This window comes from Falco punctatus (assembly GCF_963210335.1).
Source record: "Falco punctatus genome assembly, chromosome: 8".
In the NCBI taxonomy this organism is placed as follows: Eukaryota; Metazoa; Chordata; class Aves; order Falconiformes; family Falconidae; genus Falco; species Falco punctatus.
The window spans coordinates 14,415,655-14,443,643 of NC_137588.1; the positions used below are offsets into that span (position 1 = coordinate 14,415,655).

A 27,989-nucleotide genomic window follows, 5' to 3' on the forward strand; every position below is an offset into this window, starting at 1 on the left:
ACACACACACACACACACACACACTCCCCCCACCCTGCCCTGAACTCTTCATTTTCTAACAGGGAAAAAAAAATCTATCCTATTACCTGTAATAGCCAAGCCTAGTGGCATATTTCTGGGATGCAGGTCTCCAGGATTCAAAAGCAGACGGAGTACGGATTAAAATAGGTCTTCTCTATGTTAGTGAATGCCCTGCACCCTCTGGTGTTGGCTGTAATAACACAGAAGCTCTTTGCTTGGTGTTTCCTTTCAAATGGCTCAGGCAGAGGGTCCCTTGCTCAATGGGCTGGAATGTTTCCTTTCCTCTGGCACTCCACTGAGTTTCCAGCTTCACATGAGGATCCCAGGCAGATTTCTGCAGGCTGCAAGCTCTCCCAAGTGCTGGAGAGCCATGCAACTGGGCCCCAGTCCTTCTGCAGAGTCAGCTGGAAAGGATTAAGGTGGTTTGTAAGAAAGGCACCCCTCTGTAAATAGGCTTTCTTTACGTACCATCTGTAATGAAACCCCTTAGGATTGTAACTTTAGGAGAGTGTTTGTTGCCATCAGTCATTTTTGGAAGCTGAGGATGCAAAGAAATTATTCTCTGATCTGCTCTATAGGAATAGCACCCTGTCCTCATCTTCCCTCCGTTTCCCTTTCCCTTTTGTAGTTTTGAAGGATTTGGGCAGTTTCTATCTTCACTAATCTGACTGCTTCTAAGTGACAGGGGCCACACCTCTGTCCCCCACACGCTTGCACCAGCTCAACTCTTCTGCTTGTTTCAGGCTGCTGTTGATTGTTGTCTGATTATGACTTTTCACCAGCTTTCAAGGCTCTGTATTTTCTGGGAAATCCCAGTGTGGTAGTTTGGAGAAGGAAGGTGGATGTCAACGAAGCTGTCCAACTTTCTGTAGTGGGAATTGGGAACATTTAAGTCTCACAGGCATCCTGCTAATGCCAGCAAAACCCAGGAGTCAGTGGGGTCAGGCAGTGGGGAGAATTGTGACAGAGCAGGACTGTGGCTGACAGAAGGGCTGCATAGGCTCAGGTGAGCCCCTGAAAATATGCTCAAGAACCAGGAAGTAATAGTGCTCTCTCCCTACATGTACTCAGACTGGCTTCTTGCAGAGCCAGCAAGTGAAGGTTGGGAAATTGCCACAGCTCTTCATCCTTCCCCTTCCCTAAAACACAGCTATTAAAACCACAAGTAGATGCTTGTATTTTGTGGGATGAGCCTTTATTGAAATACTTGACATTTAGTTCCTCTGCTTGCATAATTTTGTCTTTTCAAAGGGACATTATACTTTCCATGGGAGTCTCTTGCTGGGTTGTCTAAGCTGTTTTTAAGAAACAGTCCATTTAAATGCAACAGTCAGGCAAAGACTCAGGCCTAGGCTGCTGGAGGTCAGCATCACAGCCCCACCTGGGAAGTACTTCTGACCAACATAGTCTATGATAGTTGTCACAGCCAACATAGTCTCCTCACATGTGGGCTGGATCTGCTCAGGGGGTAGAACAAATCCATAAGTACCATTGTCTTGCAGTTCAAATGTGTAGGAGAAAGGAATCATGTGAGCCCAGTCCCGTGAGGAGCCTGAGTTATTGTCTGTGAATTCAAAAATAGAGGGGAGATATTTGTATTAAGCATGGTTCTTTGAAAATACTTCTTTCTATAGTTAGTGCAAGATTATACTAGAATCCCTGAACGAAGCAGTAACTGTATATCACTGTGACATGGAAAGCAGAGCTTCTAGGTGCTGCAGTTCTTAGTTATACTAAAAGTCTTCCATGGACTTCCCTAAGGGAAACAATTATTCATAAGATAGTATTGTACAATAACAGGAGATGAGTTCCAGGGATTCTGTTTGTAGCATTTTACTGTGATTAGTGTAGGGTACAAGACAGACTGGCCATTTGTCTGTCCTGGTACTTAATTTCCTATATTGATGCTGCCTGCAATTTCTTTGTGTATTTGTGTTTAAGCCTAATTATGGTCCAGTCTGAAAGATTTCTAGCAATTCCCTGTATCATTGTTCATCTGCCTCCTGGATTTTTTTCTTACCTATTCAATGTAAGTACAAACCCTGGCTCAATGTAGTCATGGGCATGGACAAGTTACTTTATGCTTACACTGCATTGCTCATGCAGTAGGTGACTCATGCAACTCGGAGACTGGCACAGACAGATGCTGTGAACAGGCAAAACCGTATGGGTACTGGAGCCACCTGCTTACTGTTCTGAGTGACTAGCATGACTTATTGCTTACTGGGAAAATATTGGGTTTACCAGGCAGTCTCTAGGGCCCTCTAGTCCTCTATGTAAAAGGCTGTCAACTAGTATCAGCTGTGATGGTGTGTTTGTGACATGGCTAACCAGTCTATTAGGAACAAGGCTGAAACTAACATACTTCACACAAAACTGCAGGCAGCTGCCATGTGATAGTGTCTGATGGAGTAACTATAGACCTGATTGGGATTTTAATTTTTGCTTGACTCCAGTGAAGACAAATAGGAGTTTTGCTGCTGACCTCAGCAGGATCAGGATGATTTATCACCAATCTCGTTCTGTCCCCTGTGATGTATCTGTGAGGAATTCATGTAGGAACTAGTTTCTGATCAATGCTTCCTTCATTCCTGCAGTCAGCTTTATAACGTACAGTGTTATCTTGTATTCAAATGACTGCTGCTTAGATGTTGCACTGAACCAGCCCATTAAATATTACTCAAAGAGGAAACTCAGCAAAACAGTACTTACTGATGCCTGTGACACAAGAATGACTCTTCTTTGAAAAACAGCAATCAAAGGGAAACGTAAAGAAACTTACATAAAATTAAAGAGGTTGGTCCTACTTTATAGCTGGTCCCATACTTTTCCATCAGGGCAGCAGCTGCTTTCTCTGCAACATGCATCTGTAAGTTCAAAATAAGAACAGCATTGTCATCAGTGCCAGTACATTTGGCAATTTAGTTCGAGTGGACCAAAATTTCTGTCTCTTCCAGCTTTACATTTACATATGATCAGCTTTAAGTTTTGATATTAATTAAGGACTTTAGAGAAACCCATTAAAAATTTGGGCAAATTGTTCTTTATTTTTTTAATGTAAATTATGTTAAAATTTTACAAGTTACTCTGCTATTAGGTAGAGAACATATTTGCTTTGTTGTAAAGCTAGAGGGCTGTATTTTGGAGAATTAGAGTCTATGCTGTATAGCATATTGATACTGACTACAGCAGTGATTGATCTCTTACACTTGTTAAATTGTCATAGACCGTATCCCACCATCTTTAGAAACTGAGCCACAGACAGACTAGATGACTTCTCCAATGACTTATATGAAGTCCAAACCCAAGTCCCTCATGCTCTTGATTAATGCTTCCACTACTGGAATATTTATAAACATACATGTTAATGAACTCAAATTAGAACACTCAGAAACTGAGGGGAGAAGTTACCAAGTAGGCACCTACTTTGCTCCCATTCTCCTAGTAAGCACATTTCCAGACACAGTCATGACAGCTGTGTGTGTATAATGTGCTGGCATCCAAAAGTGCAAACACATTCTTTTATGCAGCAAGAACTTGGTGCTCTTCTCTACTTTACCTTGCATTGCAGTAACCCTATCTGTAATAGTTCAGTTTTCCTGATTTAAGATGAAGGATTAAGATTAATTCTGAGGCAAATAAACCTTGCTGATATTGCATGGAGCAGCAGTAATTCTGGGAGCCAAGCCCCTGAATAAGCCCAGCTCCTCTGAAGGAAAGGCAAGAGTCAAATCACATTGTGCCACATGCTACTGCCTGTACTTGTTCTCTAGAAGTGTAGAAGATGAATGTTTTGCCCTACCAGTTCTTCACTGTTACTTGGAGGTTTTGTTGTGGAACCGTATGGAGTGAGGATGTACTGTCCATAGGAGTGAATTGTTAAATAGCACAAAATGTCATTCTTCTTCCTTTTGATAAACTGAGCCACAGCTCTTGTCTCAGGCTCTGATTCTGGTCCAGATCCACAGAAGATTTCACTGTCGCAGTTATAAGAAACACCAACACCTGGAGCAGAATACAAAGAGTGAATCAAAGGAGAGATGTAGAAACACCAGTTCAGAGGGAACAGGGAAATTTACATTGGAGTGTTAAGGTGTGTGTTTATATGGGCAGGGAGACTAGACAGCTCAGTGGGACTTCAACATTTTACTGTGTCGGTAGCAACTAAAATTTGCTACAAGACTGAAATATTTAACACATATTTACAGGCTGGCTGCAACAAAACCACTCTGACACCACCACAGTGTGCCACCTGCCAGGGAAGCTTTGGAGACTCCTTGAAATTCATGACAAACGTAAATACTGGCTGTTAAGTGACTAACTCCTAACATTGCTGCCTAGAGCTGACGCTTGCTCCTGCAGTCAATTAGGAGTGTAGTTATATAAGCAGCAATTTTCTTCTCACAAAGAGAAAGCTAGTTCAAAGTCAGTGACTTAATATTGTTACAAACCAGGTTTTTATTTTTACATATGTCTTGATGACAACAAGATTCCTTTCTTAAGGACTTCATCTTATTTCAGAGACTAGTTATTACTCTTGCTTTACACTTGTGTTGTCAATCTGAAATACTTGGAACTTAGTGCCCCAGGAGGAATTGAAGTTCCGGTTCAGATCTGTCCCGTAGCAGGTGCCATTCATATATGGAGCACGGTTTTTCCTCCAGAAACGATCCTAAACAGAAGTATCTTCAGTTACATAACAACTCAATGATCCATAGGACCCAGTGATAATACAGTGTAAGATCTCCTTTATTTTAGACTTCTGCCTTCTGACTAACTCTTGCATTGTAAGAGTGCAACTTTCTGTACAAGGGTGATAAAGCTTAGTGATAGAACATTTTATCTACTACAGCCAGGCTGTCATCTTCCCCAAGCCTGCATGCACCTTGAAATGAGCCTCCTGAGCTTTAAAGAAAAAAGTGTGCTTTTTCTGTAGTACTCAACTTCTTCCATGTGGTGTTGCACTCCTAAGAAAGCCTTGGCACTGTGAGGGATACCTCTGTGTCCAAGAGACAGCAGCTGAACTTACGTTTGTTTCAGTATCAAGAGGATGAATGTTTTTTTTTTGTTAGCTAATCTTGCTGCTGGTCCTTGTTTCCCTGCTATACTCACTGTTATACTTGGTTCTCTGCAGACCTTACTGCACTGCCTGTATGAGCTTCCCAGCTGAATTACCTGTGCATCTCAACTGCAACATGTGGTATGCCCCAAACCTGCCAGGGAATAAGCTGGGTGACAGCAGGATCCACATGGCAATAGGCTGAGCCTGTTGGACCGTGCTGTGGTCCTGCATTAAAATGTGTTTTGACTGGGCCCAAGAGCCTGGAAACATGATGAGAGTTGCTGAAGACCAACATTTTACATTATCCTCCATATCAGAAAAGCAAGATTACTTGGGAGGGCACACGTATTTCAAAACCAAATAGCCCAATATTTGGCCAATTCTCCTCCTGTCCCAAGCTGAAAAGGTGCTTAGACTCATTTGCTGGTTGAGATCTCTTGCGAAGAATGACTCCTCCAGACATGCTTAACTCCATCAACCAAGCCTTGATCTGTTAGCAGAGAAGTAAGTACATCCCCCAACATGCAAAAGCAATTGATCCTGTGGTTTTGTCCTCTCTCCCCAAGGCTTATGACATTTGCTAGGAATTTTTAGCCCTGTAATCTCAAGTAACAGCTGATTTATAGAAAAAACAAAACCTCTTTGCCGTGAGATGTTTTGTGTGAGTAATAATTCTGTCCTGTTCTCTGTTTAAATATGATTGCTATGATTGTATCTAAAATTAACAAAACATGCTGTACACATAACTTTTGATCTAGTTCCTGGATTTTCACTACTTACTTTTTCCCAGGAATAGATGTAGCCATCAATATTGAGGACTGGCAAGATGTAGAGGTCCAAATTCTGCAGAAATCTGTTTATCTTTGGATCAGATTTGTAATTCTGAAGAATCTGAAAAGAAAAAATACAGAGGACTGAGCAGAGAATCTAATGGTAATAATGGGAAAGAGCTAGTTTAGAACCATCATCAGGGAGTCACTCAGTCCTGGATATCACCATGATATCCAAGGTCTACTTGGTCCCCAGATACATTGAGATATCTACCTTTTGCCATTAACAAAGTGACAATGTTTTCAGTTACAGTGTACTTTGTATGGATACAGTCTTGCAGCTATGAAAGCTGCATGATGGCATACTTGCACACCAGGCACTTTCAGTACACATGTAACATTGCTATTTCCATGTGTACTGATTGTAAATTGTACACATGTCCATTGCTAGGGTTGATTTATTCCAAGGGGACTGTCTCTGTGATGCGGAGTGGCTTGATCCTAATGTCACTGTGGGAAACTGAGAGATTGCTATCAAGATCAGTGGCTTTGGAATCAGTTCAGGTGGAGCAAACAATGTGCTAGCAAATATTGTCCCATATCTCATCTCAAATTGTGACTTGGACTTAGGTCTCCACAGGTATCCATACTATGTACTAATTTTGAAATTCATATTTTAACAGAAAAAGCCTAGTTCTTGATGGCACAGTATAGAACTGAAATATCCAAAGTTATATGTCTTTTGTATTGGCTAAGTGGAAGAGTGAGGACTCACTTCTTTCACAAACCACTGGCAGAAGGCTGGAGAGATCCATTCTCTGGCATGAATCCCACAGTCCATCCAAATGATCTTTTTGGTTTTATCTGATGGTTGACTGATCTGAGGAAGTGTAAAAATGATCATTTGGAAAATTGTTACATTACAATAAAATAGCCTACCATAATACAGAAAGAAAAGGATGTGCCTTGATATGCCATTGAGCCATCTGAGATGATTATTCTTACAGACATCATTGTGAGAAGCTCTCCTTCCTAATAACCCCATCTCTGTAATATCACAGGGCAAGAGTTTTAAAGTGTCTGTTGAGCAGGAGTGTCAGTAAAACAGTTTCTTTTCATTTATATTAGTCAGTCATAGTACTGGTTGTTCTTACTTTGAGAATTTTTTTTTTTTTTCAGAAGAGGAAGCAGAAAGAGGTAGGGAATCTAATGTTACTCAGTGATAGGGACAGATTAGATAATAACTAACCCAATTATTAAGACTATGGTTTTTACTAGAGCCTCTGATAAAAAATGTCATAGAATACTCCTAGCAGAAAGGCTATATGCTGTAAAAAGTAAGAAAAACAACAAAACAGAAGTCTTTACCCTCACACACAGCTGTTGCCAAGCTAGTTTCAGCTTGATTTGTGTTTCTAAACAAGACTGCAGTTAAATTTGTTGTTTTCACTGGATAATAGCAATAGCAATGTTATGGTGATAGTGTATATGAAAGTTGGCAAATCTTACTGTACTGTAGAGGAGTAAAACCATCTCCTGTTATTTCGGTGAATTGGAATAAGCACTATCTTAGGAAAGATCTGAAACCTGTCTTCTCCTATGTACTTTTTTGTGAAGACACCTTTTATTCATTTTAAGAAAGTTCCTACCTTACCTGCAGATAATACATTGTTCGATTCTCAGTTGTCTTCCCCAGGTAGTGCTGAGTCACTAGCTCACTGTTGCTCTTCTGGATCTGACTCATCCATTGATAAATCTGAAACAGTGACAGAGAATTTTTGGTCCAAAGTGGGAGTTTTCTTCTCCTTCCCACCTCCATTTCCAGATTAAAGCATTTCCTTTCCCTTAGGCAAGCAACATTTTCCTCAGAGCTTAGATCAATCTGTAATCACTTAACACTCTTGGAAGGCCTTCCACTTGCCTCTGAGCAAAGGCATGGTTATATCTCACTGGATGTTAAAGATAACATCAGTGCAATACAGCACTGACACTCTATTCTGCCATCATATTGGGCATCTTTTTGTTGACTTTATGAGACATGGAGCCACACCATCAAATCTTCAAAACAGTATTACAGTCTCTTCCCTATTAGTACAGATTTTCCACATCTGAGTTCAGCAGCAGTCATCGTAGGATCATAAAATGGTTTGGATTGGAAGGGATCTTAAAGATCATCTAGTTCCAACCTCCCTGCCATGGGCAGGGACACCTTCCACGTGACCAGGTTGCTCAAAGCCCCATCTGACCTGGCCTTGAACACTTCCAGGGATGGGGCATCTACAAGTTCTTTGGGGAACCTGTGGCAGTGCCTCACCACCCTCACAGTAAATAGTTTCTTCCTAATATCTAACCTAAGTCTACCCTCTTTTAGTTTAAAACCATTACCTCTTGTCCTATCACTACATGCTCTTGTAAAAAGTGCCTCTCCTGATTTCTTGTAGGTCCCCTTTAGGTACTGGATGACTGCTATAAGGTCTCCCTGGAGCCTTCTCTAGATTGAACCACCCCAACTCTCTCAGCCTGTCTTCATAGCAGAGGTGCTCCAGCACTCTTGATCATCTTCATGGCCCTCCTCTAGACTGTTTCCAACAGGTCCATGTCCTTTTTATGTTGGGGGCTCCAGAGCTGAATGTGGTACTGCAGATGGGGTCTCACCAGAGCAGAGTAAAGGGGGAGAATCACCTCCCTTGACCTGCTGGCCATGCTGCTTTTGATGCAGCCCAGGATTCAGTTGGCTTTCTGGGCTGCAAGCGCACATTGTTGGGCCATGTTGAGCTTTTCATCCACCAGCACCCTCAAGTCCTTCTCCTCAGGGCTGCTCTCAATCCATTCTCTGCCCAGCCTGTATTGATACTGGGGGTCATCCCCAATGGATAGGTCAAACAAATTATACATGAATATTGACTCTGCTCTCTCACTCTTATGATGTGGGTATGAGGAAGAGTATAGCTATGTCTTTGTCCAGGCTTACCCACTAGTCTGTGAAACATGTCTACACACCCTTATGACATTATTCTCTCCTGAAGTGCCAAAAACCTATCCTTAAATTACTTCTTTCTACAGGTCTCCCACTGTTCACCTTGTCTTCCTCCCTGGGATTCCAGAGACTACAATAGTCATTGCACTTCACATCTGGCTCAGCATCAAACATCCTGGGGCTCAAATGAATAAATGCTAGAGATAATAAGTCATAATAGGGTAGAAAGGTAGCAAACAAATCAACTGAACCCCAGAATATTATTTGCAAAACAATATGGCTGCTTCACACAGAGCGTTTATTTTAGCCAGGGAGGAATTGGGTATTTAATCAAAATCAATGACAAATTCATGTTCAATTCAACCAGGCCAAGGTTCTAGTCAAAGAGTAAGGACTAATTCTGCAAAGAAGAAAGCCAGAAGGAGCTCCACTGACTTCAACTGAGCTTTCTGCAAGCACAGAGTTGTTCGCTGTGCCATTTACATAATAGCAGCATCAAAGAAAGAAAGCAGACTTGGGTTCCTCTTTACCTCTTCCATTGGATGGTACTGGGTGTAGACATAACTTTCTGAGACCTGTCTGTGGTTGCTCCTCTCCCTTGGCATGCTCTGATCCACAAGTTTGTGCACATCAGGTATTAGGACTCTGAGCAGGGAGGGCAAAGGGGAGACAGAAAAGAAAACAATCCCAAACAGTTACAAACAAGTGACAGGATTTAGCCTCTTTTGTTGCGGACTGTCTAGCAAATAAGTCACCATCAGCATAATGGTTGCTTTTATGTAAGACAAATTTCAAAGTACTGAGATTTTCACTGAATTTAAAAATAAAATAATAATTTTACCAGATTTAAAAAAAAATATTGACAATTTTCTAAAAAAAAAAAAAGAAGTTCAATATCTTTCTTTTCTTTATAACTTCTACTTCTGGAAAAAAGTCCAAAATAACCACCTTTTGGGAACAGGAGAAAAAGTGAAAACTTTTACATTAGTGTTTCATTGTATTTTACGGAGATATTTTCAATTTGCAAGGACTTCACAGAAGTATTCATTGCAATTTGCAAAAATTGGAACAAACCCCCTCTTCCCTTCAAAAAGCTCTTGCTTTTTAGCTACAAATTAATTCAGAAATGAGTATAGCATAGGCATGATTCCATGATCAAGGGAGTCAATAAAACCTTCTCCTTGGCTTCAGAGTGCTTTGGATCATGCACTGCTTTCTCACTGTAATCGGCCCCTTGTAACACTGTTACAAATCTGTGCCCATTGTAAATGATTGCGATAAGACAATTGCAAAGCCAGCTTAAACACTGTTGATTTCAAACACTCTAAGTGCTAATAGGCTATTCTGCTGACAGTAGCACTGATCCGCATTTCTGGAAACTGCACATAAGAAACTTTTAAGACTGGTTACAGCTGACTTTCACTCTGAGCTTTGATGTTTATTCACATCTGAACATCAAACTAAAATTCAGGCAGGGCAAATTCCCATGAACTGAAACCACACACGCAAAATGCCTTATCAGAGCTCTGGAGAATTGAAATCCTAGAGTTTGACACAGTCAGAATATTAATGTCCCGATTATAATTTGTCATTTATGTCTCTATCATTATATACCTAACTGTCATGTTATCTTCCTTGCATGTCAACTGCCTTCTAAAAAGTGGTTCCTGCTTTGAATCAGTTATAGGAACTTTAACTCTAACTTTGCCATACTTATCTCAACCCATTTGCAATACAAAGCCAAAATTTCAGCTTGACTTTAAATTACCCACCTCTTTCTTTTGTACCCTACACAAGGTAGATACAGTTCTGGCCCCAGTCCAAGGGGGGGTAGCGGGGGAGGAGCAAGCAGCTATCTTCAGTTTAGACTTTTAAGTTTCCACAAGAATCAATCAAAGCCATTAGAAAATGAAGAGCCTTGATATAAATAAGAGGTTAAATATCTTCTGGAATGTTGTTTAAGTCCTGGATACCTAAACCTGATGCTAGATCATTTGTACTGGCTCCCAACTCATCTCTCTCCATCTCTGGTTGTCAGGGTATCACACTTACTAAAAAGAATTTGTCAGGCAAGATTCAGGATGCCAAGATCAGCTTTAACTCTAAACAGCTTTGAAGTGGCACCAATCCTCCTTTAACTGATCTTTGATTGCTGAATGTCAGTGTATGTCCATAGGCCGTTTGTCACCAGCCCTGAATGACTACAGGATTGTTTGTATGAAATATAGCTAGCTACTTGTTACCTGAAAAAGTCAGTTCCAAATGGGAATGGGACTGTGTGAGGAATAGATTTTATTTAATCCTATTTGGCTTTATAAACACTGTATTTGGATTAGGTCTTCAGGTTGGAAGTAAAAGCATGGCAGTTAGTGAAGATGTGTGGCTGGGTAGGTGTGATAAAGCATCATGGGCCATTTGCAGCTCATGGCTCCTAATTGTGTGTGCAGTGGGGACTTGCCACTCCAACCTTTGTCCCAGACTGGGATATCTCTGGCTGGCTGGTGGCAGAAAATTCTCACCAGCCTGGTGGGGGGGCGATAGGGATAGGAAATAGCAGCTTTGAAGAAACTGGCTGAATATTCACTTTGAAAGGGCTCTTCTCCAAACCAGAAGAGCAATAAGAGACAGGGGAGGGAAAAGGGAAAAGGAGAGCTACAGAGGCTGTTTCTCTGCACTGACACTGATTAAAACTTTGGGCTCTCCAAAATAGGGAGGACCCTGTGTTCAAGTATCCATGCTTTCCAAGAGCAAAGCATGCTTCTATAAGTCGTCTTTGTACCAAGTCTGGCTTCCTGACTTCAGGCCAAAAAACTGAGTCATACATCTGAGCACCATCCTCTGTCACTGAGAAGGCAAGAGCAGGAAACAAGACAGATTGGGCTGTCTCAGATCCTGGCTCCAAATTCACAGTCTAGGCCAGTGGGAAGGTGAATAATCAGGGCATAGGGGAATGTGTTTTTAAAACTCTAAGAAATACATGGTGTCTGTGCATTGGGTAGGTCAAAGTAAGTTGGAGGCACTGGGAACAAAGGTTGGGTCCTATCATCAGTACTTGCTGACGGTTCACTGGAAAGGCCAGGTCCTTCTGTGATAACAAGGAAGATTGTTAGAGCCAGCCTTTCCCATTAAGAAATTAGAGGTTGTACCTGTAAGAGATCATATGCTGAGCTAAGCTGTCTTTCACCTCCTGCACCAGAGGGGCTGGGACCCTTATGTGCAAGTCTTCTCCAGCCCAGATGTCTTCAGGCTGAAGGGGCTTCCACAAATCCAGCTGTGCAGAGAAGAAAGAAATGCACAAATCAAGCTCTGTTTCCAGAATGAGAAAGTATTATTTAAGATAGAGTAGCTGCATATTAATAAATGGAAGTTTTCCTTCAAATTCTCCCCTTAACTATTCTCCAGCCATCTGTTCATAGAGCATACAGCACAAGCTTTAATGCTTCCATTTACTCAGGCACTACTGAGAAGGAGCAGCATCTTCACAGAGCCATGCAAGGAAACTTAACTTCTTCCCATACATTCCTTCAGGTAGTGGAAGGGCAATTCTACCCTACGCTAAGAAAAAAAAAGTTAGGTAAAGCTTCTTCAAGTTTACTTTAACCTTCATTCCTGTCCAAAGTTACATGCAAATCTTTTTTGCAGCCCAAGACCCCACTCTGCTCTTTGGGCACACATGATTATTCTTACTCACCAGTAAAGTGCTGCAAAGATGCTGAAGATGCTGGACTTGCTGAAATGTTTCTGGCACAATATGCAAAACTTGATCCCTGGAAATTCATCAGAGAAACAAGATCAGTTTTAATGCCTGTTAGAGTACTCATGATTTCATGAGTCAAAAGGAGGTATTTTGTTATGTAGAAGGAAGACAGAGCATATAACTGAGTGCTGTTCCAACAAAAACATGTCTGAGTGATGAATACCTGGAATGTTTTAGCTACAAATAGGACTAAGTGATGCAAGTTTTCTGTTGCTAGTTAGGTTAACTCTGGTTCCTTGCCAGAGGCAATTCTTTATTTACCATACCAGCTTCACAGAAGCCAACTGCTCACATGAGCCTTGGTGTGTGTTTCTGCCTTTGCAGGACCAGGGCCAAAACAAGATCATTGGTAGTATATAATAAACTATATATTTGATAAGATGTCACTTTTTTTTCCTCCTGTTTGGGAATTATTCAATTATTCCAGATAGACTTGATGTTTTCCTGATCTACTTAGGCATGCAAAAACGTAAGATAGCCATGATAAGTGAACATTGCTAGAGCTTGAGATGTTCACAAACCACTTTCCATGAGAACAGCAAGTTTATTCTGCAAATAGTGAAACTGTGGTCTCTAGAACTGTGTATTCTTAGGAAACAAATATTTCTAGTACAACATCTATCATTTTATATTTCCAGAAAAGACACACAGATCCAGTATCTGAGTATATATTTTCATGAGACCCCATGAAACTTTCATTTACTACAGGCTTAATCTAAAAAAAAATATTGAAAGTTTACAAAGGACAAATTAAAATGGTTGGAAATGCAGAAAAAACAAATCTGTATGTTCTATTAAAACCCTTTTGTAATTATTTTTCTTAAATTTTTTTCAGTGTTCTTTCAGATCGGCTTTCCAGGACTGATAGCAAGTGTGACATTTCTAATGATAGGGTTTCATAATGAGGAGAGGATTTTCACAACTACATTACATTACCGGAAGGTGAGATAGCAGTTATCCACTACTGATGTGATAAAATGGGGAACCCAGGAAATGTTCAGATTTGTTAGTAACCAGTAACTACTGCTTCACAGTCTCCTTTAGTGACTTCAACAGGCCTTGGAGCCTTTACAGGACAAGTACAAAAAAAGAACGTTAAAGCTTTTGTAACAGAAATTCTTGTTGCAAAAGCCTTTCATTGCTTTTTATTAAAGCCATGGTCATTATGGCCATCAATATAATATGCTTTCATCATCTGAACTGCAACTGCTATCATTTGTGCTTCCATACACAAATATACAATTATCAGCTTAATACACATGCAAATATAATTCACTATTCATTCACATTATCCAATGAAAAATAGGGAGATTTGGGGTTTTTTGTATCTCTCTTGAAAATATCACCTTTGCTGATAGAGAAACGTAGAACTTGATAGTTAAAATGGACATTTACTACTGGTTCAGGAGACTGTTAACATACAGGACACTCATCTGTGGGGCAAAATTATTATATTTGCATTGCTAACAATTTGGTACAGCAGCCGTAATATCTTTGTAACAAACCTTGTAGGTGCAGGATAAACATCTTTGCTAGGAGAATAAACATCTCAGCTGCAGTTCAGAGTTTATTCTCTCTAAATGCCTGGGCTTGCTTTGCTCTTTGTCTGTCAGGAAGGGAAACAATATCCTGTAATATCTTTCTATCCTCATTGACATTATGTCTTAATTACACCAAATGAAAGAAATGCCAGACAGTCAGATTGCTGCCAGATGGCCAGCTCTTATTTACTGATAAACCTTTTACAATAGCCAGTGTGGAGACAAATCATTTTTAACAGTGAACTAAGATTAGAAAGCACACACTTGTTTTTGATTATGTACTAGGATTCTCAGTGGAGAAGTGCAAAGTCAGCCCATGTGACCACATGAGAATAACAGTTTTTTAAATGCTACAGTTAAGCTTTCTTACCAAATTAAAGGACTGTTCTCAGCACAAGTTGCATTTCCTTGAATGCTCATACATTAGATACTTCATTTAAGATGTTGAACAGAGTAAATGACAACAAAAATGGGCTTTACTAGTCATTTCATCTTTGTGCAGGTGCTGCCCACCCAAAGTCACACTGACCATTTGATAAGTGTGTTTTTAAATCTCATGCAAGTAGTACTCAACAGGTTCAGTCTCAGGCAAGAATTAGAAACAAAAATGAACACTACATTACCAAGGGTCTATTGCATTCTATTCAGTGAAATTGACAGGTTCTGACTGCAACTCTGATACTAATCTAAAGACTGAACATTATCCAAGGGAAATAACACGTTCTAAAGAGAGAAGTAGTGACTCTGTAAGCTTTGCCAGGAGCTTTGCTGGGAGAGTTGTTGAATGGGTATGCTATGAAGGAACTTACTTGCAGTAGGTACTCCTTGGTTTTCTCTCCTTTTTAAAAATCAAATTCTGGGGATATAATTAGTCTAGAGGCATTGAGCACTGGACTGCTTTCACTGTATACTTTAGAAAATTCTGTGTATAAAGTTTTATATGTGGATAGCTGGCCTCCACACTTTATTTGTGCCCCTCCTGCAAATCCCAGCTGCTAGAAAGGCAGAGTGACCTATCATTCCTTGTAAAGTTGAGGGTGAATGAAACAAAATAGATTAGATAAGCAAACAGCATAATTTTATATCACTCATTTTCTTGCAAAGCAGAACCAAGAAAGGAGAATACAGCCAAACTAGACATTTCATACTTTATGAAAACATTAATCAATAATAAAAAATGTGATAATCTAATTCTCTGAACACTTAGGGGTGAATATTGTCTGGACCAACTCCACTAGCTTGTTTGTTTGTTTGTTTGTTACTGTTACAGATTGCCAACAGGGGTTCTGTATCTGAGCTGCTTTTGAGACAGCATCTTTTTCACATAACCTCAGCTGGCTTTTATTAATGGATAAAAATTTTGTCAATCACACACCCCCACCCCCCACCCCCTGCTTTATACTCAGAAAAGGCATTTTATTCCTACAGCATCTGATTTCAAAGTTCATTATGAAAGAGGCTAAGCCAAATGAATTTCAGCTAATGGAAGCAGAGCATCCTGAGGTGCATTTGAGGGGCTTTCTGTGTCTCCTATGGCTGCAGCCATATCTTTGTTGGCTTGGATATAGTTCACTCTTTCTTCATTTCCCATCTTTATGTTTTCTTTCCAAATTTTACAAAGCTTACAGCTTAGTAACCCTGTCTCCAGGTTTTCGGTTCATAATTATTATTATTCTTACACAGTTCCTGAGAATTTCACTGCATGCACAATTTTTCCTGATACTCCATTCACACCCACCCGTCATATTGCAACTTCAAGCTGAGTTTTCCAGGAATTAACGTCCCCACAGAAAAGATGATCCCAAGAAAAAGCCACATCTTTGTGCAAAGAACCCAGCCCTGACAGTGCAGGACTACAGAGGAGGAGGATGGATTTGGACTGAACACTTTATTTGTACAATTCTAATATATAACCAGAGTTATCCTGGAAGAGAACCTGCCCTTGTTGAATCATTAACTTCACTTTTAAATAGTTCTACTTTTTCTTAATTCTCCAAGCTCTCTTCCACACCCCAAAACACAAAAATATACAAATAGCAACATTCCTACTGAAGCAATTCTTCTAAGAAGTGAGGTTTTTCTATATGTCACCTTCAAATCTTTGAAAATGTTACATGACAAAGTTGGTAGTCATTGGAGAGAGTGTTACCTGCAAGCTCCATGGCAACTAGTGAAGATTAGCTTATAAAAATCATAGGGATGGGAAGAACAAGAGAAGAGTGGTAAAACAAGCTCCATCCTTGCTGTCCTCCTCCCTGTGTTTGTGTCTTTGTGGATCACTTCTTTGACCTCTTAACTGCAATTCTGTCACTTGCCAACCCAAAAAGGGGACATGAAAGAAACAAACAACATTCCTGTAAAAAGGAAAGATGAGGACGTCAGAGACTTATCTAAACCACTTTCAGTTGGACCAGATCAGTCTCTGACCACAGACTATCAACTTTACACTGTCATAAAAAGTGGTTTTGTTATATACTCAAAACAGTGGGCTGGTTACTATCCAAAATATTTAGTTTCTTGCTTAGTTCATACATTGAGAGTGAACAGTTGAATTCCTCCCTTAATAGACTACAGTTAGACATACAGCACAGCTCTTCAGAAAGAAATTGTTTCGCTCAGCTTCTCTTTTGCATTACCACTATCTCGTGGCGATTTAATGCAGAAAACTGCATGGATTTTGGGTGAAGAGAGTGCACTAAGTCAGTTTGTTTATGTACATATGCAATGGACATCAACTGTAATTATGGTATCTTTGTAAATCTTTCTCAGCAAAGTACGAAGTCCTCTTGCATTACTACCAAGGCTGTCATCAAGGAAACAGGCAGCAGAACTATCCCACTATAAAAGAAGAACAGCTTAACTCAAAAATGTGTTCTTACAAAGCCAGGCTTCATGCAAGAGAATACATTCCTCTTCATAAACCGCACCAGACCCTTCCCATTTTATTTCCAGACACTATAACTTGCTCAACAGCCTGAACCTGAAAATGGCAACTGTTTCCCTCCATGTAGATATCCAACCCCCAGTGACTTCCAGAAAAGCTGAAGGAAGTCCAGTTTACAGGATTAGAGGCAGCTCCATATGTGAGGAATCAGAAAAACAAACTCATGTTGGAAGACCACATTCCATATTGACACTCAGGACACCTGCTCAGATAACCTTTGCTTTTGCCTCATTTATCTCTTCTGCTGCTATGAGGTGGACTAATGTTTTGAAGTCTTCTGCAGTGTTGTGTGTGCCTTTTAGCAAAGCTGGCTTTGAACTGGGGTTCAGTCCCTTGACAGGGACTCAGAATCTAGGAACAGGAAAAGTGGAGGCATAGAGGAAAAAACCAAAAGGCTTCATAGGCTTCATCTTTTTTTTTTTTTTTCTCTTGCCTAAAAGATGCACACAAATGGAGCAAATCATGATTTGCACTAACATTCAACTCCAGCCCAAAGCTTACACCTCCACACTGAAAGCAGAAGTTGTTTATTCTGTGGTGAAAACATAACTCCTATGATGCCAAACAGTTACAAAGATAAGTAGGGTCAATTTTCTTAATGGGCATAGGATTCAGAAGAAATGACAGTTGCTTGCTAGGTCTTTGATTCGGATTCCTTTGAAGTCTAGTTGATTTTAATGGGCTTTAGATGAAAGTCCTGTGCAAATAATCATGGACATTTCTCACTGATTTAAAAAATGGACTTGTTTGGGGACTTCAGCAGATTTGTTCATAAGAGACAATACTTAAGTATGTACTTAACATTCAGTTTGCAAGCAGCACTGCTGAATGCAGAATAAAAGCCATTAGAGACATTATTCTGCCACCAATGCAAAAATATCTTGGGATGAGCGGTTAACTTCAACAAGCCTATTGCCCTCTTAGGCATAAATAATATCTCTCTCAGTAATAAAGTCTGTTCTTTGGTCAGGTTCTTACTGGCAGCTGCTTATCTTTCTAGCAAATGTGGAAGGCAGCTTAATCCATTTATTCCCTCCTTGAAAACTGTGCAAAAAGGCATGGGATGTTCCGGGGAGAGGAAAGGTCATAAACATATGGCACAAACATGCCATATGAAACCATCCTTTCTTCCAAACAAGTCTACTTTTCATTTCTTCCATACATTCTTCTTAGAGTTTCAGAGCATTTTTTTCAGCATTAGTTTAGCCTCTCAACTGCCCTGTGAGACAAGCAAATATTATTTCCACTACTTAAAAGATTAAGAAAAAAGGGGGAAAAAGTGACTCCCCAAGGTGACATAGGAACACTGCTGCAGAGCCAGGAATAGAATTCAGATCTCCTGACTCCCTGTCTGGTGCTTCCTTAAATATATGACCATCTGCTCTCCTGCTGGAAGTATAGATACTATATGCTGACTCCAACAAGCTGGCTGCTAAGCCTGTTAGTTTATCCTCTTTTTATCCCATACTGATATCATCTCAAGCTAAGCTTTTGGCCTGGAGTCAAAGTGATTTCCAGTGTTTGAGTGATTCGACCTGCTTGTTATTGTTTTAACCTTGCACCACACATATGCTCAGTTATTTGTGACTTATCTGCATACAGTCTGTGTAGCAACAACTGCAAGCTAGAACTGATTTTTTTAAAGATTCCATACTGAAGCATACCACATGTTTTAAACAACTATCATATAGCAGTGAGTTTGATCCTGGTAGGTGCCTGCACCCGGATTTCCTACTGAGCTGCATGTAACTTTCAAGGACAAAGAGCTTATTAAAAACCCAAAAATCTAACACACTTGTGTGTCTCCACAAACATCAGTTCATCATGTTAAGCTTTCCCAGTTCCACAGCTAAATCCCACACTGACTCCATCTGAACTAAAACCCAAACTAGAACTAGATGGAATTCAACAAGATTGACGTTTTTTTAAATCATCACCTCGATTCTGAAAAAAACATCCTCCAGTAAATCTCCTCTCATTGCTGCAGAAAACTCACAGTATGTGTCCAAGACAGAATCATCACTCAGTAGGATCAATACAGTAGCATGCTGACTAATGTGCCTTAAATCCTAGTCTTCTGCTCCACTGAAGACGGTGGCTGGGTAATTCAGCTGTTTTACTGAAATATCCTTTGGTTATCACTGTAGCTTTACTTGGAGGAAGCACACAATGAATTGACAGTTTTGTTTCCCATTGACTTGTCATAGGAGATAGCTTATTCTGTATGCATTTTCTTTTTCTATGAGTGCTAAAAGATATTTCTGTCTTTCTGAGCAATTTTCAAAATCCTCCAATTCATTCTACGATATTAAGTATATGGACTTAATTCTGTAGCATGTCAATATTCAGAAGTACATTGTGTGGTCTGCAATGTGAATCATTGCTCCCCTCAGTATACCAAGTCTTCATGTTTCACAGCTTTGTCAGAGAAAGGGTTTTCTGAAATTCTCTGGACTCCATTGTGATTTGACAGTGCTAACTGTTCTCAAGCTTCATTAGCTCCAGTAACAATTGTAGTCTAAGTGGGAATATACTGAAAGTTATGCTAAGTTATGACAATTCTCTCCTAGAGTCATTGTGCTGAGTTTTCCCTCTCTCTTTCTCTCAGGTTACACTGAAAACACCCCGTTAACCTTACATTTGAAATTTTAACATAATCTTAAACCAGAAAGAATTCCAGCCAACATACACTAGATTAGCATGACATTACTAGCAAATCTTAAAATTAGTTCCATTAAGCCAACCTTAAAAGTCCTTCAGATCACCCAGCTTTAGCTTGGTGGAACTAATTTGACAATTCGTACATGATCTGGTAATTTCAAGAGACACACATTTACAGATACTTTCAAAGGTTTCTCCATAGTTTTTACAGCATTTATACACATGTATATTGATGTATTTTGAGCCAAAACTGGAAATATCAGTGTGTTGTGTCAGTGTGGGAAATAGTACCTGCCTTTTTTCTACAAGTCCCGTAATGCAGTTTTTAGACAGCATTCTAAAGTACCCATTCAGTAAGCAGTTCCTTATGGAAGTGGGCTGAAGCAGGCTGACAAAATCTGTATTGGTTTAATTAGGCTGGCTTCCTCAGACACGATTTTCTTTAACCAGGAAAGGAGAATGTCATTAGTGTATTGTCTTTCCTTAATTAATTGCAGGTGGCCTGGGTGTTTATTTTTCCTTCATCCTTTAGACAGCAAAATGTCACTGCTAAGAAGCCTTGAGCCGGTCCTTTAATATACAGTCTGAATTTGAGAGGATATTTACTACCTGTTACTAAAAGGTAACAAACACTATTGGCTTAGTTCTAGGAGTTAAGGGTGATCACCTTTACAAGGAGTTGTGCCCCAAACCCTACAGTAGTATACTAGTAGTATATTTCAGGTGCAACAGTAAACTGCTGAACCCAAAGTCCATAAATACAAGCTGGCTTCAAAATAGCAATATTTGTAGTTTGATCAAAGGCAAGATTTAATTTGCTGACAGTTTTTAATGTGCCTGAATCCACTGTCAGAAAGACCAGTTAGATTTTCACAGTCACCCTCTCCAGTCCTGAAAACTTTCCCTCATAAGAATACCTTCTGATGACATAATTAGAACTTATGGTTTCAAAGGTATTGCTCTGGGGGAAAAGGATTTTCATAAGTGTTTGATGCTATATTGATGTTCTTAGTGGGCAAGTATTAGGCAAGAATTCTTGATTCTGTGAAGAAACAAAACTTCTTATAAACCTTTAGCTGTCAAAGCAATATGTTGTTTGTTTTAATTAGGCATTTTTAAAGATGTTATATAACATTAAAGGCCTATCTTGTATTTTAAAATAAAATAATTACCTTTGTAAGTAAATAAACTCATATTATTTTATTGCTACTAGCAGAACTGTAAAGGACAGCAAGCAGATAAGTCTTTATTATTGCTTAATGGTTAAAAAACAAGCTTACTGCACTGTATTCTAGCATAACCAACAATATTTTTAATGAATTCTATTACAAGCATTAAAATACTTCATGATTAGATGCAAATATGTTTGTATACGATTTCTTAGACCCAAACAATATACACTATATTAACTTTAACTTAAGTAATTAACTTTTGCAGCTATAAAACATGTTCATATTAAACTTTGGTCTCCATTCTATCAACAATGATACACATACTTTGCTTTCTGTTTAATAGCAGCACTACTGAGCATAACAGTATTGCTTGCATTATGCATTTCTGTTTGTACATCTATGCAAGTTAGTCAGTACTCCAAACACCTCAACCAGCATGAGGATCTGTTAAAAATGGTTATGATGTCCCTGAGGAATCTCAGTGATTATTATATGAAACAAATAGTACCTGACAAAAGATCTCAAAGCAGATCTTGTCTGAGCCAAACAAGTCCATTCTATGTAACTTATACTCAGTAGCCAAATTTCTGGTGTATTTTTGCAAATGAACCTTAAAGAATTTATGAGCCAGTTTTGAAGTCTTCTCTGTACATATAGGTGTGTCATACAGTACAAACAGCTTGTATTTTGGTGTCTTGATTTTGTAAAAAGTCATTGCTACTAGTAGTATATTGGGAAGGGACTGGGTAGCATAACTTTGAAGTGCTTGCAGTAAGGCTATTGACCAGGCTTGCCTTGGTCACAATTTTGGGGTTCTTCAGCAAAGGGAGCTTCTATTACAATTAGCCAAGACTTTCTCTGCTCTCATGGCTGAAGTGTTACCATTCCTTGTACAAGGAGCAGATCTGACACATCAGCCAGCTCTGTCTGAGAGAGCTTACAAATACAAGCAACTCAGCATGGGGACATCCCCATTATACAGACAGGGAACACAGACACGTGGCTGTCCTGGGACTGCATCTGCTTCCAAGCAGGGAATTTCTTTGACTCATGGCACTACCAAGATGGGTGCGAACACCAGGACTCAGGGTGCACCATGGGGACTTCCTGAGTGACTTGCCCGTGAGCAGACAGATAAATGGTGGCAAGCAGGGAGCTGAACTCAAATTCCCCATGTCTCTGCTAATACCTTAGTGTCCAATCATCTTAGCCTCTGTTCGAAGAGTAGCTTTGGTACCCTCATTGTTGTTTGTTTTTTCCCTCCCTTCAAATACTGAGTTACTAGATTCAGCAAATGAGTATCAAACCTACCACAAGCAGTGTAAAGTCTGGAAAGTTTTCTTTTTATTCTGCATCAGCAGAAATCAAACCAACCTTCATCCTTCTCAGTACTACCTTTTGTGGGGAGTACTGCCTACTGAGAAGGAAGTCTTCTTGCTTGACATCAGTGAAGCATTCACCATTTTGTACTGTTCCTTGAGCATAGACTGATACAGAGCAAATCTCCAAACATACATGCACAAACATTTTTTTGCCTGCTTAACTTTTCAGGTGTCCATCATTTTCCTTACATTTATACAGAAGTGAGCCAGACTGAAGATTCATTTAGAAAATGGTGTGACCCTGGGACAAATTGTTCATTAGCAAAATGGAGCATATTCTAAAACAGCAGAGACAAATCCAGCAGCAGTCTTTGCCCTCTTCTTGCCTCATACACCACAGCTTACAAGGGATTTGTCTTCAGATTTTCCACAGAATTCTCAGTGTCAAGGAACATAAAGCTGATACCTAACTGCTGAGCCAACACAAAGGGCAAGTAACAACCCAGTATTGGTCTTCAGTATATATATTTTAAAATATTAAATAGTATTTTATGTCTCTCCTCCCTCCTTAGCTATTGTGTGCAATAATGTCTTAACATACAAATCTATAACCTCCTCCACAACAAGCTGCTGTATATTTCCTGAATCTCATCTCATCTGTGTCAGTAAACATCAAGACTTTAGTGGCAATTCTTACCATTTACACCAGCCTCTTTGCAGTCAGAGTCCAATCCACCAGCTGTTCCCTACTGCTGAAGGAGAAAACTGGACTCCATAACAGTTCAAATTTTCTCCTTTGAAGTTGTGGAGCCTCAGCTGGCGTATATTGCTGTAATGCCCCTTTTTTTTTTATTTTTTTAAATTACTTTAATTTAAACCAGTTGAATGAGCCACTCCTCCTTTCCCCACACTCCCCACACATTTCCCCACCTTTCTAAAGGGTGGTCAAGTACAGATGACATCTTATGTGCAGCAGAATCTGTACCATGAAAATCAAACAGGCAAATACCAAAAATTTAGCAAGTGCCCTTTGTGGATCGAACTGATAAGAGTAAACTATTGCACACACTTGGGAGTGACAAAGAGTGTACAGTAAATGGCCTCTCTCTGGAGGCATGGATAGAGTCCCTTACTTAATAGCAATGAAAAGTCAAAAATTCTCCTGTTTACAAAAATTTGCATCTTGCTACATAAAGCAAGAGCATATCTGGGTTTTGATGGGTGCCATGGCAACAATGTTACTGGTGTATAGCATAGGAGCATTTTTAGAGGGAGGGAACAGGATGAAACAAAAAGCTCACTGGTTATTTGTGGACACCAGGACTTTTGCTGCAGACCCAAAGACAGATTCTCCTTCTTCTTATTCCTGGGTGGCTATTTACAGTTACCACCACATTCATACTTTCACTTTATACTGCGATTGTCCAGAAATAATGAAAAAAAGGAAAAACCTGCTGAAACGAGAAGGACAGATCCTAAACATAGTTCAGAGTTCCGTTAGATTTGCATCACTTAAAAGAGAAGAACAATGCTACTAAAACCATTATGGTTACTAGCAAAGAGCAAAACTACAGGATTATGTGTTCAGTAAAACCTATTCTTAAATACCATAATTGCTTTAAAAATATGCATGTAGAGAACAACAGATAACCATGGCTCTGCTTTTGTTCTGAAATAACTAATTTCAGCAGATATCACCTAGGAGTGAATGCTCCACCTTTTTTGAAATCTACAAAACACCTGCAGTTCTTTTTTAATTTGCATATTCTAGTGTCACTAAAGAGGTATTGAAACTGGAACCTCATGCATGCAAGCTCATGTGCTCTGAGATTTGTTTGCAAACAGAACAGCATTAACAAATGGCAATATGAAATAACACCTACTGCAATGACTGGGGGGGTGTGGGGTGGCGAGAATTAGAGGGAAGTCATAGTGTTTTCTTCTTCAGCAATTTCCCAGAGCCATATCTCTAGGTCACTGCATACAAAGCATTATCCAAACTCTTGCCTATGCACAAACAGTTGCAATACCTGAGAAACAGACTTTGATTCTTTAATTCCAAGCTCCAGTTTATTTCGATTCTGGTATCTTAACAAAAATCAAACTTGTGCAGTGTACTTTTAGTCTCTCTTTTGTAGTCACTTTTGAACATCTTGGCCAATTTGAGAGCAAGGTGGAAGTTTTAAAGAGAGTTCCTGGGTGTATCTTGTGAATGAGTGGCTGGAATATTTCATACCTGGAGAAGGCTGCAGCTAGGGCTCAAAAATATTTTTAGACATAAGCAAATCCAAGCAGGAGAGAACTACAGGCAATCAGGGTCTGAAAATCCAGCTGCTTACACTGTGTTTTTCCAAACATTCACTGTTCTCACTCTGCATTGCTTCACAAACTTTGTTTCATTTTTGCTCAGATGGTACTAGTTTATTTTCTGTTCACGAAAAAGCCTTCTTGACTCTTGCAGCCCACATCTTCTGCCTTCCTGTTTCTTGCTCTCATTTTAGATCTGTTCACACAAGAGCCTTCTTGACCCTTGCAGCCCACATCTTCTGCCTTCCCATTTCTTGCTCTCATTTTAGATCTGTTCACACATCCTGCAATGCTTAACATCATCCTTGGGCCAGTGAAATCTGCTATATAACTTACATTTGTAAATCCTTCTCACAGTGTTCGTGTGATACACAATTGATTGTGTGATACATGACAGTGATCTGAGTTTGTTACCCTTTTGCATGTTGATATCCTTCAGATGACCTGGAGAATTAAAAGGATGAACAGTATATGCATTATTCTCAAGGAAAAATTTACTAGATAAGCCAACTTTATCATGGCATCTTACTGTTTTGTAATAAGATTTATGAACCAAAAAATGTCTAACAGCAAGCTGCATGTAAAAAACAGGAATCATAAAAGGCAGTATCTGTTTCTTTAAGATTAGCAGGACAAACTTAAGTCCAGTATTGCATAGCTTAGAACGAAGAAAAGATTTGTATGACTCTGCTTTTCAGACTTCTTTGTGGCCCAGGAATAAAATATGCTGCCTTCATACAAGAATCTGGTCAAATATATGGTTGCTTTGCGCAGCTGAGTCCACTGTCTTTGAGTCATAGCTATGTAATTACTCTAAGATTTATACTTGTTTTATCTTCTTTAACAAGCCTTCAGTTCCTTGAAGATCCTCCCCTCCCTTAGCAATTTAGTTTACTTAATAGATTACTTATTTTCACTTTACACAGGGTTGAGAACCATGGCCTTGCTACAGATAGGGTAGATATACCTTTATTGAGTCAAACACCACAGCAAATGCCTGTGTTCCATCCATTAATAAGTTACATCCATAAGCTGTATGAAATAAAAGTCATATTCACCTTCCTGGTTCCTCACTCCTTGTTCAGAAAAAAATTCCAACTACTGCACTTACAAAGTGTTCCAAGTGTGAATAAAGGTTAGAAACACATGTTCTTGAGTCTGTAGGCAGACTGAAAATGCTAGAGAAAAGTGCTGCTTGCACTTGTTAGCTTCACTGGCAGGTCAGCTAAAAACATGTTCAGTATCTGTTTCACTTAAAAAGGGGGATTTTGCATCTTTTGCACTGAGCAATCCATGTGGTGACAAAACTCACAATTACAGGAGCAAAATTATTATTGATCTTCATTGGGAGTCTCCCACTAATTTTAATACGCATGATTCAGGAGAGAGAGGAGAATGGTATTCTAAATACAGATTGTCATGCACAAAACAGGGGATTAGATCTCCCTTACTACATGAATCGGACACCTGAGAAACCTGGGTTTATTTCAGACATTGCAGCAGAGTAGCATTTTAACAGATGTAGATTTGAGAAATGCACAGTTCTGAAGTCTCTCTTGGCAGCAGCTACATATTGCTTGGAACTATGAATCAGTGTAGGTGACATAGTAACAACTTAAATTATTGAGTGTAAAGCAAGATATTTTAATAAGCAAGGTGATCATTATGGCAGCCTACTACACTTCCATACTGCTTGTAGAAGTTTCCACCTACTCATAAGGTGTTTAAAAAAAGAAAGAAGAGGTGGTGATCAGCTAATTTAATGTAACATACTATGCCATTTTGTGCCTACTGGTGGCTAATTCTGTCCAGACTGCTGGCACACAAGAGGACAGTATACTTCCCTGCTTGCTGTTTTGTCCCTGAAGAGATGGGAGCTACGTTCTTGCTACCGAGGACCTGACTAAAAAGCTCGAAGCAGAGGAAGCAGGTCCCCAGCTCAGGCAAGAGCCACAACTGACACTGCATCGGCTTGATTTGCAGGGCTTCAGCTTTGAACAGCACCAAATACTTTCTCAAACACAGCTCTGAGCACTACCCGGCTCTCCAGCAGTAGTTCAGACCTCCTCCAGCACAGGCTGGGACTATGAGTCAGTCAGCCAACTCAGAATATCTGAATGGCTCTGACCAGTCTGCCTCACAGATGAATTTGTACAATCCTTTCTTAAATCAGCAGATCCAAAAAGCGGGCACAACAAACTTCACATCAAGTCAAGCAGACGAACTCTGCTCTGGCTGTTAAGCTTTACAATTACATGAACGCTGTTGTTCTGCACATGCTGTGTTTCAGACTGTAATGCTTAAAGGGTCTGCTTTTTACACCAGATTGCTGTGACAACGCTTCTTCGGTTGCAGTTTCCTTCATAAATGTACACCATATTCTATCTACACGTTCCGCAAGAAGTTGGGCAGTGAATTTTAAGCACATTGTTTCTTTTCACCTTAACTCATCATTGTAATACCTTAAGCATGTGTCCATGCTACCTCTGAAAGACAAAGAACGTAGTGCTCATAGCTTATCAAGTGAAGCAAGGGCACCACGGTTAGGTAGCACACAGTCACTGTAGAAAGTATTCTGTTTCCTTTCATGCTGATTGGGCTGTGGCGATGGTACAGCAAAACTGACTGAAGATCTGATTATTGCACAGAAACAAGCAAGCTGTTGTTGGCAAACGTATGTATTTTGAGCATCCCAATGCTTTCACTAAGTACTTCAGCAACTCCAGCACAACAAATGGATTTTATGAGTAAATGTTACCAAGACCGGGAAAAGTCTACCAGTTCTCTCTGCTCCTTCAGCTCAAAGGCCCAAAGCTGCTTTGAAATTCTAGAACTCCACCAAGTTAATCAATTCCACCACTATGTAACAGGCCAGTGGAGATACATCACAGTATGTATGCAGTGAACAAATCTGAGTATTGCAACACCTCTTTAAATAGCTGGCGAGACGCTAATATCAGAAACAGAGAGCAAGGGTCAGTTTATAAATACATGCCAGACCTGTGTTTTTGTAGTAAGAAGTCTCAAAATCTAGTACAGGAGCAGTGAAGCAAAAGGTTCAAAAGAAAAAGCATACAGCTAACAACCATTATTGGCCTGAACTTCTGAAAACCAGGCGAGACTGATTTCTTCTCACATAACTTTGGATATTTTAATATACCCTTCAGCTGAGTTATTTAACTGCTTTACCATCTATAGTTCTGCATAAAGAACACAGGGGATGGCGGGGGGAATCCTTCTAGTGCGTATTTGCAGGACAGATTCCAACAGCACTTAGAAGTCATTTCTTTTCCCTGTGAAAGTGAAGATAAAATTTCTTTTCCCTTCCTAAAGCGAAGATAAAATTAAGAATTTTCAAAAGCAATAGATGTCAGGATGCTTTTTGGATTAATTAAGTAGTTCCTTCCACTACAGAAAACTCAGTCAAACACACATATACACACCCTTCAGCAGAC

At 39.7% G+C, this 27,989-nt stretch overlaps 2 protein-coding genes across 2 annotated transcripts in view; one reads left to right on the top strand and one right to left on the bottom strand.

Annotated features, from left to right (window-relative positions):
• Positions 1–15,854, top strand: part of KLF7 (KLF transcription factor 7) — a 114,687-nt gene extending 98,833 nt beyond the window's left edge. Inside the window, exon 7 of the transcript XR_013930163.1 lies at positions 13,423–15,854. The gene's annotated coding sequence lies outside the window, so the exon portion shown is untranslated. The remainder of the gene's footprint in view (positions 1–13,422) is intronic.
• Positions 9–27,981, bottom strand: CPO (carboxypeptidase O). The gene is made up of 11 exons (XM_080400231.1): positions 15,867–27,981; positions 12,522–12,597; positions 11,977–12,101; positions 9,361–9,475; positions 7,508–7,609; positions 6,629–6,733; positions 5,864–5,974; positions 4,570–4,693; positions 3,824–4,026; positions 2,804–2,888; positions 9–1,585 (listed from the first exon to the last, which is right to left on the bottom strand). The coding sequence occupies exons 1-11, from the start codon at positions 15,944–15,946 to the stop codon at positions 1,323–1,325; spliced, it is 1,389 nt and encodes a 462-aa protein (XP_080256357.1). The 5' UTR covers positions 15,947–27,981; the 3' UTR covers positions 9–1,322.
• Positions 27,982–27,989: the final 8 nt, after the last annotated feature.

Coding starts and splice junctions, on each gene's coding strand:
- CPO (XM_080400231.1), bottom strand. CDS start 15,946: ATGTGGCTTTTTCTTGGGATCATCTTTTCTGTGGGGACGTTAATTCCT. Junction 12,598..15,866: donor TTGAAGTTGCAATATGACGG/GTGGGTGTGAAT, acceptor ATGAATTTCCAG/GGATCAAGTTTTGCATATTG. Junction 12,102..12,521: donor ATCTTTGCAGCACTTTACTG/GTGAGTAAGAAT, acceptor TTCTCTGCACAG/CTGGATTTGTGGAAGCCCCT.